This window comes from Epinephelus lanceolatus, chromosome 3 (assembly GCF_041903045.1).
Source record: "Epinephelus lanceolatus isolate andai-2023 chromosome 3, ASM4190304v1, whole genome shotgun sequence".
Classification (NCBI taxonomy): Eukaryota; Metazoa; Chordata; class Actinopteri; order Perciformes; family Serranidae; genus Epinephelus; species Epinephelus lanceolatus.
In genome coordinates, this window is record NC_135736.1 from 19,227,922 (window position 1) to 19,245,200 (window position 17,279).

The following is a 17,279-nucleotide window of genomic DNA, read 5'->3' on the forward strand; positions in this document are numbered from 1 at the left end:
ATTTTCATTTACATTTATTTGAGTCTGCATCAGTTGATTATTTAATTTTGAAAAAAGAAGATGGTCACCACTTTATTCTTCTGTATTATAATGCAGACGTGTGAATCTCTCATTTCAGAGCGACATGCTGGTAATAGGAGTAAGTGCTCAAAATTTAAAAAAGAAAAATGCTCAAAAAAAGAAGCAAACATTGTGAAAATATATCTGTCCAAGACAACGTGTTTATTAATTTAAACACTGGGCAGATTTTATATTAGGATTAAATGTTAGACACTGCACAGTTACATTCATGCACTGTGCATCTTGGAGGTATAAGGTTGGATAGAGCGCCCCTCTGTGGTGTCAGTGTGAACACTTGATTGAACTCCTATGCAAATACACCTCTCTAAATAACTCTAAAACCAAAAGGAACTGTTTGTACTTTATTCAAAAATGAAATCATACCCACCCCTGATTTGAGTAAAAGTAAGTCTGTTTCTTTTGTACCACTCTATCAGTTTCACCGACATTAGATCAGTCACATACCTTTCCTCTTTTAACAGATGTAACTGTGACAGTCTAAGGTTGATAAACTTTATAAATCTAAATGAGGAAGTGAGAGAGCTTGCATGGCATGCTGACAGATATGGGGGGTGTAGCATTTTCTATATTGGACACACGTCTTTTGTAGTTTCCATTTCTTCAAAACTAGGCTGCAGTAACATGAGGATGTGGAGCCTTAAGAGCCTGCTGATCACCCTGTGCAGTAAGTTATTTTGTTTAAATTAGTAAATGTGTGTAATGTATGTTTTTCTGCAAATACAATGTGGAAGAATACACCTTGATATTGGTCTTTGTAATTTCATTATACAACTGTAACACTGCGCATAAAATAAACATGATGTCACAGACATCACAACAGATTCAAATATACATACTTTATATATTCAATAATCTGATAAGAAGCTAAAATTGAAAAAAAACATGTAAATTTGTAGAAAGAAGTTGTGATTACATTTCATGTTTTTTTCTTTATACAGTTGCTCTCAGCTGTGTGAGGCATGCAGCAGGGTTGATCCATGTGTCTGGATATGAAGGGGGTGAAGTTAATGTTTCTTGTCGGTACGGACAGGGTTATGAATCTTACGAGAAGTACCTGTGCAAGAATGACTGTGGCGACAGTGATGTTCTTATTACGACAACAGAAGCAAAGAAGCACAGATACTCCATCTATGATGATAAACACAGACAAGTCTTCATAGCGACCATCTCCGATCTAAGTCGTACAGATGCTGGGAAATACTGGTGTGGGGTGACAAGGACTGGTAAGGATCTCTACACTGAAGTGAAGCTGGAAGTAGGACGAGGTACGTGAAAAATAAATAAATAAACACCAGTCCTAAATGTCTGCATTGTAGAGTAAGAGTCAATATTTTATTACTTATCTAGAGCAGTAATCTGAATACTTACATCTGCTGTTGTAACAGTCTGTGATGTTCATTTTACCACAGATAGCTGTTGTGATCATTCAACCAAAACCCAAAGCTATGAAGAGAGTTCAGTGTCCATCAGTTGTCTGTATGAGTCTAAATACCAGAACAATCTTAAGTACGTCTGCAGAGGAAACCAAACCTCCACATGTCTGGAGAGTGCCGTAATCACCTCTGACAACAAACAAAATGGACAGTTCAGATTTACAGATGACATGATGTTGGAGAAATTCACAGTGATCATTACCAAGCTGACCCAAAAGAATTCTGGGTCGTACCTTTGTGGTGTCCGTGTGAACCCTGGCCTGGATGTTTTCTCTGCATTTGAGCTCGAGGTCAAAGGTGAGAGATATACCTCATCATGTTTTAATAAACCTCTAAATTGTCCGGGACAAACAAAATCTATAAAATAGATTTTAAGAAAAATATTGCAAAAGGTTTCTGAAACAACATCAGTGTGATCATGCACATACGTTTCTAACTTGAGCTGATTACAGGCTGCAGTGTTGATTAACACCTCCTTCTGTTTGACAGAATGGTGCTGCGTGAAGTCGAACAAACTGAGAGGCATTGTGGGCCAACCCGGAACTATGCAGTGTCCATATCCACCACAACATAGGCATAACAGGAAGTTCCTCTGTAAGGGAGACCACCGCAACAACTGTACAGACATGGTGACAAGTCAGAGCAGGTTCACGCTGCAAGATGACGTTCCTTCCAGCTCTTTCACGGTGCTGATCACGGAGCTGAGAGCAGGGGATGCTGGGACATACTGGTGTGGTTCAGACCCACAGTGGACTGCTGCGAACTACACACAGATTCAGCTGTCACTAGGTAAGTACATCTATATATGTGATGGTAAAAATAACTGTAGCTGTTAGTTATATCAGGGTTTGATCACCGCTGTGTAAACTTGGTGTCCTGTAGTTTAGTTAGCTCTTCTCTGTGGATTCCCAAACTATGATCTATCAAATAATAGCAAAACTGCCTTTATATTCTATCAAGGAAAGGATACACTGTATTTCAACATAATCTGACAACTTTGTTTCAATCAAAAGTTTTTGTCTAATTAAAGCCCCACTGAAAGCCTGATTTGTAGAGTGTATGATTCTTAGGTGTAATGTTTACATTGCTCACCACCATAACTTAGCATATCAGCATGGTAATATTCACTGCACTAAAGGTAAAGTACACTGAGATAAGGCGAGAAAAGTCGGGGGGATCAGCAAAATCATCAGGACATATCATCTGGGAATGTCTGTATACAAAATGTTGTGCCAATCCATGGGGTAGATTTTGAGACATGTTACTGGATACGTGTAATTTTTGATCTGCTGGTGGTGCTAGATATAAAGTCAGATGATCACCAAAACAATTAGGATTCATCCTCTGAGGACTTTGAATATATGTACCAAATTTCATCTCAATCCTTTAAATAATTGTTGAGCTATTTCAGTCTGGACCAGGTTGGTGGGTCGACCAGCTGACCACACTGCTCTCCTCAGAGCCCTGCTGCTAGCATGGCTGAAGTTAAAGGAAATGGCCACTTTAGAATGAAAATACAGACAGTACTTACTGACCCTCATGCGGACAAGAAGTCCAGTGTAGTTTTTTAATCCACAAAACTCGTTCGGGGTATCGGAGGATAACAGCTAGCCGGAATAACAGCTACACTTGAAGTGCATGGAACCCACATTTTGAAAATGTAATAAAACTCTGCTAATGCATTTCAAAAACGTCAGAACGGCTCGTCTGTCGTAATCCAAGTGCCCTGAAGCCGCGGCATGCAAAATTGACTTGAAAAGACTCCACTTTTATAGCATAATTTCTCACCGTGGTCAGCAGGCTGCTGTGTTTACATGGCGAGACTCAAGAATTAGCACCACCACTAGCTATCAGCTAGTCTGGCGCGAGTTGCCATGTAAACACAGCACGCCTGCAGGGCAGGCTAACTGACCACGGTGAGAAATTATGCTATAAAAGTGGAGTAAATTACGTCTTTTCAAGTCAATTTTGCATGCCGCGGCTTCAGGGCACTTGGATTACGACAGACGAGCTCTTCTGACGTTTTTGAAATGCATTAGCGGAGTTTTATTACATTTTCAGAATGTGGGTTACATGCACTTCAAGTGTAGCTGTTATTCCGGCTAGCTTTTATCCTCCGATACCCCAAATGAGTTTTGTGGATTAAAAAACTACACTGGACTTCTTGTTGGCATGAGGGTCAGTAAGTACTGTCTGTATTTTCATTCTAAAGTGGCCATTTCCTTTAAGAATATATGCTAAGAGTACTTACAAAAAAACCTTCTCTCACAGGCTTTTCACAGCAGACCAGCACTGTGAGATCTACCATCACTGTGGTGGAACCTGTTGCATCACAATCAACACCAGTCCCTGGACAACAGATCAAACGTATGTGTGTAAAATAATGGACGTAGCCACTGTGATGTCACCCATTGGTTTGTAGACTGACGTTTTGAAACCTGGAGTTCAGCATTTTGGCTGTTGCCATCTTGGATTTTTGGAGTTAGAAGTGTAGCGACTACTATCAATGAAAAAAGCCTGAGCAGGCTCTTAACTGTGACTCGTTCAAAGAAATCCATACTGTAGTCCAAAGATACGTTTATGGTGGCTTATTAAACAACTGGATAATTAAAGCAAAATAAGAAATATTACGTGATTGCAGTCAGCACAAAATACTGGAGCCAAAACTCACCCTCTTTGTCTAAAAGGTCTTCACACCAGTGACAGGTAAAATGATGTCAAACCACGCCCACACCTGTGTCAATTACTACCAGAATTGAAAGAGACTAAAAGAAAGTGTGCAGCCTAAACAAATAATAAACAATGAGGGTTAAATACATTTTCTGGCTCCTACAAGGAGTGACCATATTTGTGGTGGAAGGTGGAGCTGTGGAGGAGTGAGGGGTGGATCTGACTCATAGACTCAAGCAGCCACACCCTTGAATATGCATAACTTTAAGCCTTAATAAAAATATAATGAGTATGAGTTATATAAAAATTCAGCTCCTGTACAGTTGTCACAAATGTTGAATGATATGGAGACCCAAAATGTTTTTGTGCCAGGCTGTAAACATGTTTAAATCTGCTGAAAAGCTGTAAATTTTAACATGGGCGTCAGTGAAGATTGGCTTGCTTCTGGCATTAGCCTCAAGTGGTCATTTAAGGAACTCTAGTCTTCGGCACTTCTGTGTTGGCTTCTTTTCTCAGCCTCAGAGGCTGCCACTTGGTGGGAACCAACAATTGTGTTTCGACACACAATGACCAGTCATAAAAAACAAGGAAGCATGAAAACACCAAATGCTGAGAGGTAACCACTGGTGGAATGTAACTAAGTACGTTTACTCAGATACTGTACTAATGTGTAACTTTGAGGTACTTGTACTTTACTTGAGTATTTCCATTGTGTGCTACTTTATACTTCTACTCAGCTACATTTTGGAGGCAAATATTTTAATCTTTACTCCTCTACATTAATTTTACAACTTAAGTTACCAGTTACTTTATAGATTCAGTATTTAACACAGAATATAAATCGACTGATACACTATAATATATTATTATGTGTTAAGCTACCGAGTATATTAAAGTGATGAACACATAAATGTATCACTAATCATAATCTATTAATATCATATAATTCTGAAACTATTGCTGTTTTGTGCTTGAGATTGTGATAACAGATATTGTATGTGAGGAGTGCGCAGCTGGTATGTGTTTTTTTTGGAAGTGTATATTTTTACCCAGTTCTGTTCTTTTTCTTCTTTTTTTTTTTTCCTCGATGCAGCACGTGTACACCCTGTGGTTTTCGCCGTGCCCGCTGTGCTGCTCACACTGACGTTTGCTCTGGTCGTGGTTTATAAATACAAGTGTTCCAAAGTGCGAGGTATGTTTCACATATTTCATGCACAGATCCATGTGCACACACGCAAACACATATGCATGTGAACAAATTGTGCAACCGTTTCCTATGCTGTGTGTTCCCAGGAGCTGGAGCCAACATGAACAGAGACAACACCAAGGCAGCCGTAACAGAGGAAGTGATAGGAGGAGTAGATGTAAGAAAACAAAAGTCTTGCCAGTGGAAACAAGAGACTGCAATGTTCATTACAGTCCACATTATAAGCATGTGGGACACAGCAACTTACCAAGGGTTTTTCTATTAGTCGGGCTGAGTATGTGGAGTTTGTTTTCATGCAGGAAATCATGAATGTGCTTAGTAAATTTCGCTGCAGTCTGCCTTTTAGACTATCTTCTGTCATATTTAGACACACTTGGCCCAGTCACGTTGGTTATGATCAATCAGTCAATCAATCAATCAATCAATCAATCAATTTTATTTATAAAGCCCAATATCACAAATCACAATTTGCCTCACAGGGCTTTACAGCATACAACATCCCTCTGTCCTTAGGACCCTCACAGCGGATAAGGAAAAACCCCTTCAACGGGGAAAAAAATGGTAGAAACCTCAGGAAGAGCAACTGAGGAGGGATCTCTCTTCCAGGACGGACAGACGTGCAATAGATGTCATACAGAACAGATCAGCATAATAAATTAACAGTAATCCGTATGACACAATGAGACAGAGAGAGAGAGAGAGAGACGGAGAGAGAGAGACGGAGAGAGAGACAGAGAGAGATGCAGGACAGACGGTAATGACAGTAGGTTACAACAACATTAATGAAAGTAATAATGTTATAATTATAATTCTGGCTACTGTGGTACAATATGTTGAAAGTATATATTAATATCTGATAGTATACATATGTGACAATAATCATGTGTATAATAACAGTAGAAGTATGACTAATGACTAATGATGGCAGCAGCAGCAGGAGGCATCTGGCAGGACCACGGCAGCAGCACAACCACACACGTCATACTATCCAGGCACCGCTGTGATAGAAGTTAACCTGAGAGACAGTGGAGCACAAAGGCTCCGCAGAAGAAGCTGAGTTAGTGACAGGCAGTACGGCCGAGTTAGCAAGATGCAGTAACAGGACATGAGAGAGAGAGAGAGAGAGAGAGAGAGAGAGAGAGAGAGAGAGAGATGCAGGTATTGACAGTAGCTTACAACAACATTATTGAAAGTAATAATATTATAGTTATAGTTCTGGCTACTGTGGTACAATATGTTGAAAGTATGTATTAATATCTGACAGTATACATGTGTGACAATAATCATATGTGTATAATAACAGTAGAAGTATGACTAATGACTAATGATGGCAGCAGCAGCAGCAGGAGGCATCTGGCAGGACCATGGCAGCAGCACAACCACACACATCACGCTATCCAGGCACCGCTGCGATATAAGTTAACCTGCAAGACAGCGGAGCACAAAGGCTCCACAGAAGAAGCCGAGTTAGTGACATGCAGAATGGCCGAGTTAGCAAGATGCAGTAACAGGACATGAGAGAGAGAGAGAGAGAGAGAGAGAGAGAGAGAGAGATAGAGAAGGAGAGAAGGTGCCCAGTGTATTATAGGAGGTCCTCCGGCAGACTAGGCCTAAGTCAGCCTAACTAGGGGCTGGTACAGGGCAAGCCTGAGCCAGCCCTAACTATAAGCTTTATCAAAGAGGAAAGTCTTAAGTCTAGTCTTAAATGTGGAGACAGTGTCCTCCTGGACCGTAACAGGAAGATGATTCCACAGGAGAGGAGCCTGATAGCTGATACGCTGATACGGGTTCATCCTTTTGGGAGCAGGAATGTGCTTAGTGAATTAATAATTTGTCTGTTAGGTTTTGATATTTCTTGGTCACAAGTGAATATTCTGACCTGATAATGGCATCAGAGGAAAGGTCAGGAGGTCACCAGAAACATGAACATTATGTCTGTGGTTGTCATGAATATGTACTGTACAGGGAAATTCGTAGCTGTTTTCCAAACTTCTGAGCAAATGAAATGACCAACCAGCTGATTATTTGGACATTTTCTAATGAATTCTCATCTGAGTCACACTTCTTTGTTTATTCTATTTTAGCTTTATGAAAATCAAGGCATAGCACTGTCGAAGCAGAGGACCTCCAAACTGCAGAGTGCCTGTCAGCACTATGATGATGTGGGTGATGCCGAAGAAGAGTGTGACTACCAAAACTTCTCAACAGATGACATCTACTGTAATGACTTTGTCATTAAAGCCAATAGGAGATAAACATCATGCACATCTGCATTTTTAGGTTACATTTGTACCTGAATGATGCTGTTTTTTTATTGTCTCAGTTAAAAGCTAACAAACACATTATTACAGCTGACTCTAACCTTTTCATTGTCTAACTGAAAACTACAGTAATATAATTACTTGCACAGATTTGTTTTATAGTTACCATCATATATATCATTTATTAATACTTTATTTTTACACTTTTTATTACCTTCACACTCACTATTGTGATTTTTTTTAATATAACTTACCTCCACTCCTTATAAACATTTTACCTAAATATCCCAAATGTAAGTAACCTTCCTGTTTATTGTATATATCTTAAATAAAAGTGAATAAATAAATAAAAAAGCCAGATGAATCAACTCATCACTATTTGTTTTTACACTTGATGAATTATATATGAAATCAATGTCACCACATTGTCAGTTGATAAACTGAAGTAACAAGTGAGTCATTAAAGTAAATTAGAGCATGCCAGTAAACACCAGTGACATTAATAGAGAGCGAAAACACACACACACACACACACACACACACACACACACACACACACTGCTTGGCCTCTCTCTGTATCCTGACACACAAAAAAGAGACATAAACACAATTCAGTGGATTATCATCCAGTTTTTTATTCAGAAGTTGTTGCATTAATCAATAGATATCTTTATTTTTCTTCTTGTTTTTTTTAACCACAGGAATACACTGGATCTGAGACTCACTTCATCCAACAACCCACGCTGTAGTTCTCTTTAAATGAACTCACTGTCATATTTCTCGTTAGTGTGCTTTTTTTTCTTTTTTGAGTCAGTCTAATTTACTTTTTATGTCACTCTATTAATAAAACAGAGATAGGTTTCACACTGTGGTTGACTGTTGACTTGTCGAGAGTGTACCCCACCTTTCGCCCAGTGTCAGCTGGGATCAGGTCCAGTGCCCCATGACCCTGTAGGACAAGCAGTTACAGATAATGGATGGTCAGATAGTTATGTTTCACCTGCCTTTATGGCCACTTTTGATATTTTTGACATTCTTTGCCAACAAGATACTTGCTCACACAAACTATTCCTTTTCTTAGATAAATGTTTGCATAAAGTTTGGAATCTAGTCGCATGTTTAAAACATGTTAGCAACACTTAAACTACACACAACAACCATTCACGCTCACATTCACACCTGCGGACAATTGAGAGTCAACAAGTAACCTGCATGTCTTTGGACCGTGGGCGGAAAAAGGCCATGCAGGCCCACAGAGAACAGGCAGGTTCACACAGAGCCCTCTTGCTGTGAGGCAACACATACCTGAAGAACTATTGTTCTTGGCCACATTTATTTGAAGCGATGATGAGGTTGTTCTGAGGTTTTCACACATATGAAACAATATGACGATCTCATAATGATACAGACCCTGTTGGTTTAGGTGAGGAACTGAGAAGGTTGCCATATCAACCAGTTGATCTGAAATTTGCTTTAGTGCATTCAACAGCATATAAGCACATAGGAGAGCCCACAAAAGACACACTGCCACATTACAGAGTACAATAATGCAACCATATGGCTCAAGCATGCCCATGCAAGTTATAAGCTACGATGCATGTGCATGTTTACAACCAGTGAAGCATTTAGGATGCAGACTGTTTCAGGATAAGTGCTATTATGTAAGTGAGATGTTCGTTACTGTGTGGTCTTTTACCAGCACTGAGAGGACTAAATAGAGGGTTTGCAGTGTGTGAGGAGTCATTTAGCTTTATCAAACCTTTCCCCTGAATGCAGATGTGGAAACATTCGGTGTGCTAACGCATACTGTGGGTTTAATATCAACCCACGTGAGACTTTTTTTGTCTGTCTAGCAGTTCACACATTCACTCTGATGCGTGACTGATTCGGATCACATTAGATGTGGTTTCTGTTTCTCAGCAGTAACATGAAGATGCAGAGCCCCCACAACCTGCTGTTCCTCCTGTGCAGTAAGTGTATTTGCTTTGTTGAAAGAAATTTGAATACAAATATAAGATTGCTTTGACTTGGCAATGCTTTAGCCTATTATAATCAGTTTCATTAACACATTACATGTAAAAATTAAAAAACGCCAGCAACAAACATGCTCCAACATGCTCAACTTAATCTTGACTAAACTCAAAATAAATGATGCAGACAACATGTACTTTGAGTTTTAAATTTACATATGTGCACCCGACTTAAACTATAATATATTGATATATTACATGAAGACTTTTTCCAGCAGTGTTTTTTATGTTCTGTTGTCTTCTTGCTGCAGTCCCTCTGAGTTGTGTTTCTAGTGCACGGTTTATCCATGTGTCTGGATATGAGGGGAGAGAAGTAAATGTATCCTGTCCCTATGGAGGGGGTTTTGAGTCTTACGAGAAGTACCTGTGCAAGAATGACTGTGGCAGCACTGGTGATGTTCTAATTACAACGACACAAGCAAAGAGGAACAGGTACTCCCTCCGTGAGGACAAACAGAGACGAATCGTCAAAGTGACCATTTCTGATCTGAGACGTACGGATACTGGGACATACTGGTGTGGGGTGACAAGGGCTTTTAAGGATGTCTACCCTGCTGAAGTAAAACTTGAGGTATTGCCAGGTAAATAAAGATATTTGTATCACTTCATGATGCCAATTTGCTATGATATGCTATGTTGTATGTCACATAGCTGCCCACATTTGATAATTAATAATATAAAAAAAGTAATTAAAAGATTGTTTTGTATTGTTAATAATTAATATAATGCAAATAATCATAAAACGTCATACTGATTTACATCTTAATCTTGATCTCAATATGCCGTTAACCGTTTGTTCGTCAAAATCTGACTGTGTTAAGTCAAACTATCTCTTTAGATCAGTTTTCCATATTGTCTTTTGCTGTTTTTGTTTATATATATTACATTATACAACTCCACTTTGTTACCTTTCTCAGCAATAAGAGGAACTGCACTATGTTAGGAGTTAGTCTTGCACGCGTATTGCACATTAACACTTATTCACAATACAATGCTGTATAAAATTCTGTCCATTGTGTGATTCTGTTCCCTATAGAGATTAATTTAGATTCGTGGATAGTTTCCCCCCAATACTATATTTCATTTAAGTCCTATTTTAGCTCTAACTTTATTTTATGTTACTGTTGTCAGATTATGTCACTGCTCATGTCTTGACCTTTTTTGTTTCATTTAAATGATTGTTCTTTACAAAGTATTATTATCTTTTATGTTTATTGTATTTATTCAAAAAGAACAAGAGCAAATTGGAAATCAACACGAACAACTTGGCTAATAATAATAAACTTTATTTATATAGCACCTTTCAAATCACAGTTACAAAGTGGTGTACAATAAAACTAAACACATTTAAAACACAAGGTGATAAAACGTCATAAAATGTCATCAAAGTAAAAGATAAAATAAGGAAGGCCAAAACTAAAATCAAGATAATAATTGGGGGAAAAAAATCAATAAGATAGCAATAAAATAGACAGACAGCTCAGACAAACTCAGAAGTATATTTTTTGGAAAGACTTCAACAAGCCAGTGACTCAGACAGCCTTATCTCCTTAGGCAGGTCATTCCAGAGCCTCGAGACCCTGATTGCAAAAGCTCTGTCCCCTTAAGTGTTCAGTCTGGACTCTGGGGCAAGCAGAAGACCTCTGCCCCATGATCTCAAACTACGCAGAGGTTCTTAAGGGACTAACAGGTCTGAACTGTAGTCTGGAGTCAGGCCAAGAATAGTCTTAAAAGTAATACATAACATTTTAAAGTCATTCCTAAAACAAACAGGAAGCCAATGTACAGAGGCTAAAACTGGTGTGATGTGGTCGTGCTTCTTGGTTTTGGTTAAAAGCCTTGCTGCTGAGTTCTGAACAGTGTAAAGGTTTTTGATTAAAAAAGGAACAAAGGCTGTTGCGATAACCATGACACGAAGAGATAAATACATGTATACAGTTTCTAAGTATGTTTCCGTATCTCTAAAATTTAAACTAGAGCTTATTTTAGCAATATTTCTGAGGTGATAAAAGTATGATTGGACACGCTGAGTGTCATGCTGTTCAAAACATAAATTACTATCTAACATTCCTGCAGCAGGCTGTATGTGTTGTGACAGGTAACTAGTGGATGGCAGTATCTGTTTTACATTATTATTACAAGGATTTCTCATTTATTAGAAAATTTAACAACAGTCCTGTAGAGAGCTCAGTATGCTGAGGTCAGCAGGTTTAACAGGGAGGTACAGCTGAGTGTCATCTGCATAACAGTGGAAAGAGACACCATGTAGATAGATGATATCACCCAAGGGGACCATGTATAATGAGAACAAGTTTGGACCCAGGACTGGTCCTTGAGGCACACCATAGTTGATGTTGGAAATGGATGACAAGATGTTGTTGATGGACACACAAAATTTCCTTCCTGTTCAGTTAAGGGCAGTACCAGAATGAAACTTATTAAATATGCTGTTGTTTTCCACAGCACCAAGAAGCCGCTTTGAGACAATACAAACAATAAATAATATGGTGTGTGTAAATATATGGAATGCTAGAATGGTTGTTTAATTTTGATGTGTTCAAGATTGCCATCTTTTTGTAAAAGCCTTCAAGAAAAGGCAACACAATTTGTTTATTTTTTTATTTTTTAATTTTATTTAATTCTAATTTAATTTAATATACCTTATTAATCCCCTGAGGGGAAATTCTTTTTTTTAAATTAGTACTTATTTTGATTTTCTTCAGTGCTACATGGTAAATGAATGCTCTGCACATTGTCGATCCTTGATCTGATTATGTAGGATGCTTTTGTTGAGCCCGGTTTCACTCCGAAGTTGTCAAAATCCAGCGCTTGGGCAGTGACTTGCAGCGTCAGAATCCAACAAAAAAGGCATCCTTTAGCGTCAGCATGATATTCGACCGGTTGCTGTTATAGTTTAACAGCACTCATGGCGTCAGGCTAAACCCAGCAGGAGAAGAATGAAAGTTAAGGCAGTGGAAGTCCGAATCAGCCAAGTGGAAAGGGTGGTGGATGGGTCCAACAAACACTGACCTTCACCCAAGAGAGCGGTGCTAGCGTCCAGTAAGATTCCAAAGCTAAACCCTGTTCTTCTTTCCTAAACCTAACCACATGCTTTTAGTGCCTTAACCCAACCATGTCTGTTTGTTGCTGAAGGAAAAAGAACATCAATTTGCAGTGTTGTACTGACGTATTGCGTTGTTTGAAAGAGACTGTATGTAAACGTTAAATTTCCTGTGAAAACAGAAAAGTATTTTAAAAGAAGACATTGCATGTAACAGGCAGGACTTCACACAGTGTCCCAGAACGTCATCAACCAACACACCCAGGGTACTTTTCACGTTACGTGGAAAGTCCATGACCAAAACGTCAATATGGGACAAGGTCGGAGTGAGAATGTGTTGTTTTGTTGCTTTGCGCCATCGTCTTTTCTTTTGATGTTGTTTTCCTTTTGATGATGTATATACCTACCGTAAAATTCGGTGTATAAGTCGCACTTTTTTTCCCTTTTTTTTCATCTGAAAAGTTGGGTGCGGGTTATAGACCGGTGCGACCTATAGACCAAGGTAAATGCTGACATAGGTAATTTGACCCACAAGATGGCGCTATGTAGCTAAAGATTTGTGACGGACATCATAGCCAGCCAGTGAACAAGCCGCCATATTGTTATATATAGTTACAGCCCACACTGTAACGGCTCATTTATGCTCAACGTTAAATATGGATCCGGACGTAGCTCTAGTGAGACACGAAGAAGAAATAACAATTCAATTTCTCTCATCGGCAGTACTAGAGAAAAGAATTCTCCGTCCTCCAATTGCGATGTATTTAACGGCCTCACCGACCACCGCCTCCTACAATGCTGCCTCTGTTTTTGTCCTTTATGCAAGAGGTACATTATCAATATCTCCTCCACAGTCGCCATGTTTGTTTTTGTCATAAACTTTTGACGCTGGGCTGCCTCCTGGTGGATATATTGGTTAACATCCATGCCAACGTAAAGGGCGCGTGGAAGTATGTGGGCAGTGACGGTAACATCGTTTGAAACGGACGTATACATTTTCGTACGTAAAGGGAGCATAAATGAGCCTTAATAAGGTAAAACTGTCTTCTTTAAAAAGAAAAATAAAGAAGTTTAACGTTAATTAAAACTCATTTTTATGGCTCAGATGTTGTTATAATTTTATTTCCTGAAGAGGTTGTTTGGAAAACTGCAATCTGAAAAGTAACCAAAGCTGCTTAAAAGGTTATTGTTATTGTGTAACGATTTTATTAACAAATAGTAATATAAAACCTTGTTTTCCCTGTTTGAGACCTCAAAAAACAGACTGTATATTTTTTCTCAGTAACTATAACTCTTTTCCTGTCATCTCTCTATTGTTTAATAAAGGTATAAAATGCCTTAAAAACGTTGTATGGGGAGAAAAAGGAAAAAATAGCAGATATGTTATTAGTTTTTTAAATAATTTGGCTCATACTTTTTTATTTTTTATTTTTTTGACAGTGTGGTGCTGTGTGAAATCAAACAAACTGAGTGGCATTGTGGGACGTCCAGGAACTATGCAGTGTCCATACCCACCACAACACAGGCATAACAGGAAGTTCCTCTGTAAGGGAGACCACCGCAACAACTGTACAGACATGGTGACGAGTCAGAGCAGGTTCACGCTGCAAGATGACGTTTCTTCCAGCTCTTTCATGGTGCTGATCACGGAGCTGAGAGCAAGGGATGCTGGGACATACTGGTGTGGTTCAGACCCACAGTGGAGTCCTGCTGACTACACACAGATTGAGCTGTCACTAGGTAAGACTATGAAAAGAGCAACAGAGAAACCACACGGCTGAAAAGTTAAAAATAAAAGTACTTTTTTCTTCTTTTTGTCCATGTGGAAATAAATAGAAAATTAAAAATAACAGCATTCGTAAGGATCTTTTTTTTTCTGACAGTCATTCCACCACTGACCAGCACTGTGACCCCTGACATCACTGTAGAACCTGTTGGATCACAATCAACACTTATCCCTGACAAACACATCAAAGGTATGTGTGTGTGTGTCCATATGGCGAGCCAACTGTGAGCTGATGTCCTTATTTAACATGAAAAAGGAACATGAAACAAATGCTGAGAGCTCATTCTGGTTGTTTGGTGCCACTTCTGCTGTTTAGTGCTCAAGACTGTGATAACACACAGAGTAGAAGACTAAATATGTGTTTTCAGGAAGTGTACTTCACTTTGTTCTGTATTTTTTCAGATGTTTCACCTGTTCTCGTAGTGGTTTTTGTTGTACTTGCTGTACTCCTGATATTGGCATTTACCCTGGTCGTAATTTATAAATGCCACCGGAAAGGTACAGTATGCATTACACACAACATGCTCAAACACACACATTTATAATCTCTATCTATGACTCCATACATTGTGTTGTGTACCTGTGTGTCTCCAGGACAAGAAGTCAGCTTGAGCAGAAATATAACAAAGACTGCTGAAGCAGAAGAGACGGTGGGTGGGACCATAAGTGTAGATTTCATGCAAGGGACAGGTCCCCTTCAATATTTACGTGTGCATTTGTGCCCCCAATGAAAACATAAAAGTAGCAGAGGCCTTTTATGTTGACCAAATTAAAGACATTTACACAATCAAGCGAGGGAGTTCAAGTATCTTGGGGTCTTGTTCAAGAGCGAGGGTAGAATGGAGCTTGAGATGGATTGGTGGTTTAGTGCGGCTTCTGCAGTGATGCAGGCGCTGTGCCGGACCATCGTGGTGAAAAGGGAGCTGAGCCAGAAGGTGAAGCTTTTGATTTACTGCTCCATCTATGTCCCAACCCTCACCTATGGTCATGAGCTCTGGGTTGTGACCGAAAGACTGAGATAGTGGCTACAAGCAGCTGAAATTAGTTTCCTCCGTGGGGTGGCTGTGCTCAGCCTTAGAGATAGGGTTAGGAGCTCGGACATCCGGAGGGAGCGCAAGGTAGAGCTGCTGCTCCTTCATATCGAAAGGGGTCAGTTGAGGTGGTTCGGGCATCTGATCAGGATGCCTCCTGGACACCTCCCGTTAGAGGTGTTCCAGGCACGTCCCACTGGTAGGAGGCCCCGGGGCAGACCAAGAACAAGATGGAGGGATTACATATCTCATCTGGCCTGGGAACGCCTTGGGGTCTCCCAGCAGGAGATGGAAGGCGTTGCTGGGGAGAGGGATGTCTGGGGTGCTTTGCTTGGCCTGCTGCCCCACTCATTCGGTCTCATTCCCCGGTTGCCAAATATCAGCATTGTGGGTTGGTAATCTGACTGAACCATTAGCACAAAGCATCGGTATTTGACGATCTGGGAATGAGACTCAACAATCAACTGTGTTCCTCCAGAGTTACACACAGCACCTTTGTCAAGCAGGTCTCAAGTCATTAACACCAAGTCCAAGTCGAGTTGAATCTTTCATCAATGTTTGTCATGCAACTTTCAAGTCCTCAAATCTGTGACCCGAATCTGACTCGAGTCTCCTAACTCTGGCACTCAGCTAAACATGCCACACATTTAAGTGTAACTGTACCTGTTTGTTCATCTGTGTTTAATTTTTGTTTTTATTTTTAGACGTATGAAGTTCAAGGAGATGTAGCGTGCTCAACCATGGGCTCCTCCAAGCAACAGAGCATGTTGTACCATAACAAGGCAGGTGAAGACCAACAAGAGTCTGTGTATCAAAACATCACCAGGGAAGAGGATATCTACTGTAATCTGTAACAACAGCTCAACAGTGTCTGTATTGTCTCAGAGAGCAGCTGACCAACACACATTCATGTCTAATTGTGTTCATACCTTTCTATTGTCTCGACCAGGTTGGCCTTTGTGATTAATCTATACCATGAGAGATATTTGGTGCTGTAACTCATATTCATGGCTTTATTCTGATTTTGCTCAGGCTCTTTTACTTTCACATTTATCATGATTTCTAAGTGTTAATAGGGCCTTGTGGTCCTGTTCAGTGCTGTTTCTGTACCAGACTGTGATGATCCCTGTCAGCACAACACTGTCCCTTCATACAGTCATTCTGCTGATGTTTTGGGGTCAACAGGAGTGTAAGCTCAGGACCCACGGTGCTTTGGTAAACTAAAAGGATGAGAAATTAAACACTGAAGTATATAATTTAGAAAAAGGGTAGGCAACCTGCAGCTCTGCAGCGCCATGCAGCTCTTTAGACCCTCTCCAGTAGCTCCCTGTGGCTTCGAATTAAATTATCTGGAAATGAATAATGGTTATTTTTTAACATCAGGATTTTCATTTGTCATTGTAGTTGGCCTAAAGTGATTACTGCATTCTACATTTGTAAAAATGTGTAACCTATATATCAAATTAAAAAATGTTTGAATGTTTCACTGACTAAAATGTGTCATATGTCTACGACCTGGTGTCTTTTCCTCTAAATTTTGCTAAACGTTAGGCCTGGAGTCTCTCTAAGTCTTGGAGGAAAATAGAGGATTTAATAACCTGTGGATGGATTCATTTGCTTTCAGCACCAACGTTGCAAAGTGCAAGTACTGAATAATTATAAATAGCCCACTGCAGAGCTGCCACCTTGTAGTAAATCATATTAATGCTCATTTAGATC

The 17,279-nt window shown here is 39.6% G+C and overlaps 1 protein-coding gene across 1 annotated transcript; it reads left to right on the plus strand.

Moving 5' to 3' along the window:
• The first annotated feature begins 545 nt into the window (after nucleotides 1-545).
• LOC117250821 (polymeric immunoglobulin receptor-like) lies at nucleotides 546-17,043 on the plus strand. The gene is made up of 14 exons (XM_078166594.1): nucleotides 546-745; nucleotides 1,020-1,346; nucleotides 1,491-1,811; nucleotides 2,004-2,303; nucleotides 3,786-3,881; nucleotides 5,278-5,376; nucleotides 5,478-5,548; nucleotides 7,476-7,644; nucleotides 9,934-10,263; nucleotides 14,184-14,483; nucleotides 14,627-14,719; nucleotides 14,932-15,027; nucleotides 15,124-15,179; nucleotides 16,265-17,043. Exons 1-14 carry the CDS (start codon nucleotides 703-705, stop codon nucleotides 16,412-16,414), a joined length of 2,451 nt encoding a protein of 816 aa, XP_078022720.1. The 5' UTR covers nucleotides 546-702; the 3' UTR covers nucleotides 16,415-17,043.
• Nucleotides 17,044-17,279: the final 236 nt, after the last annotated feature.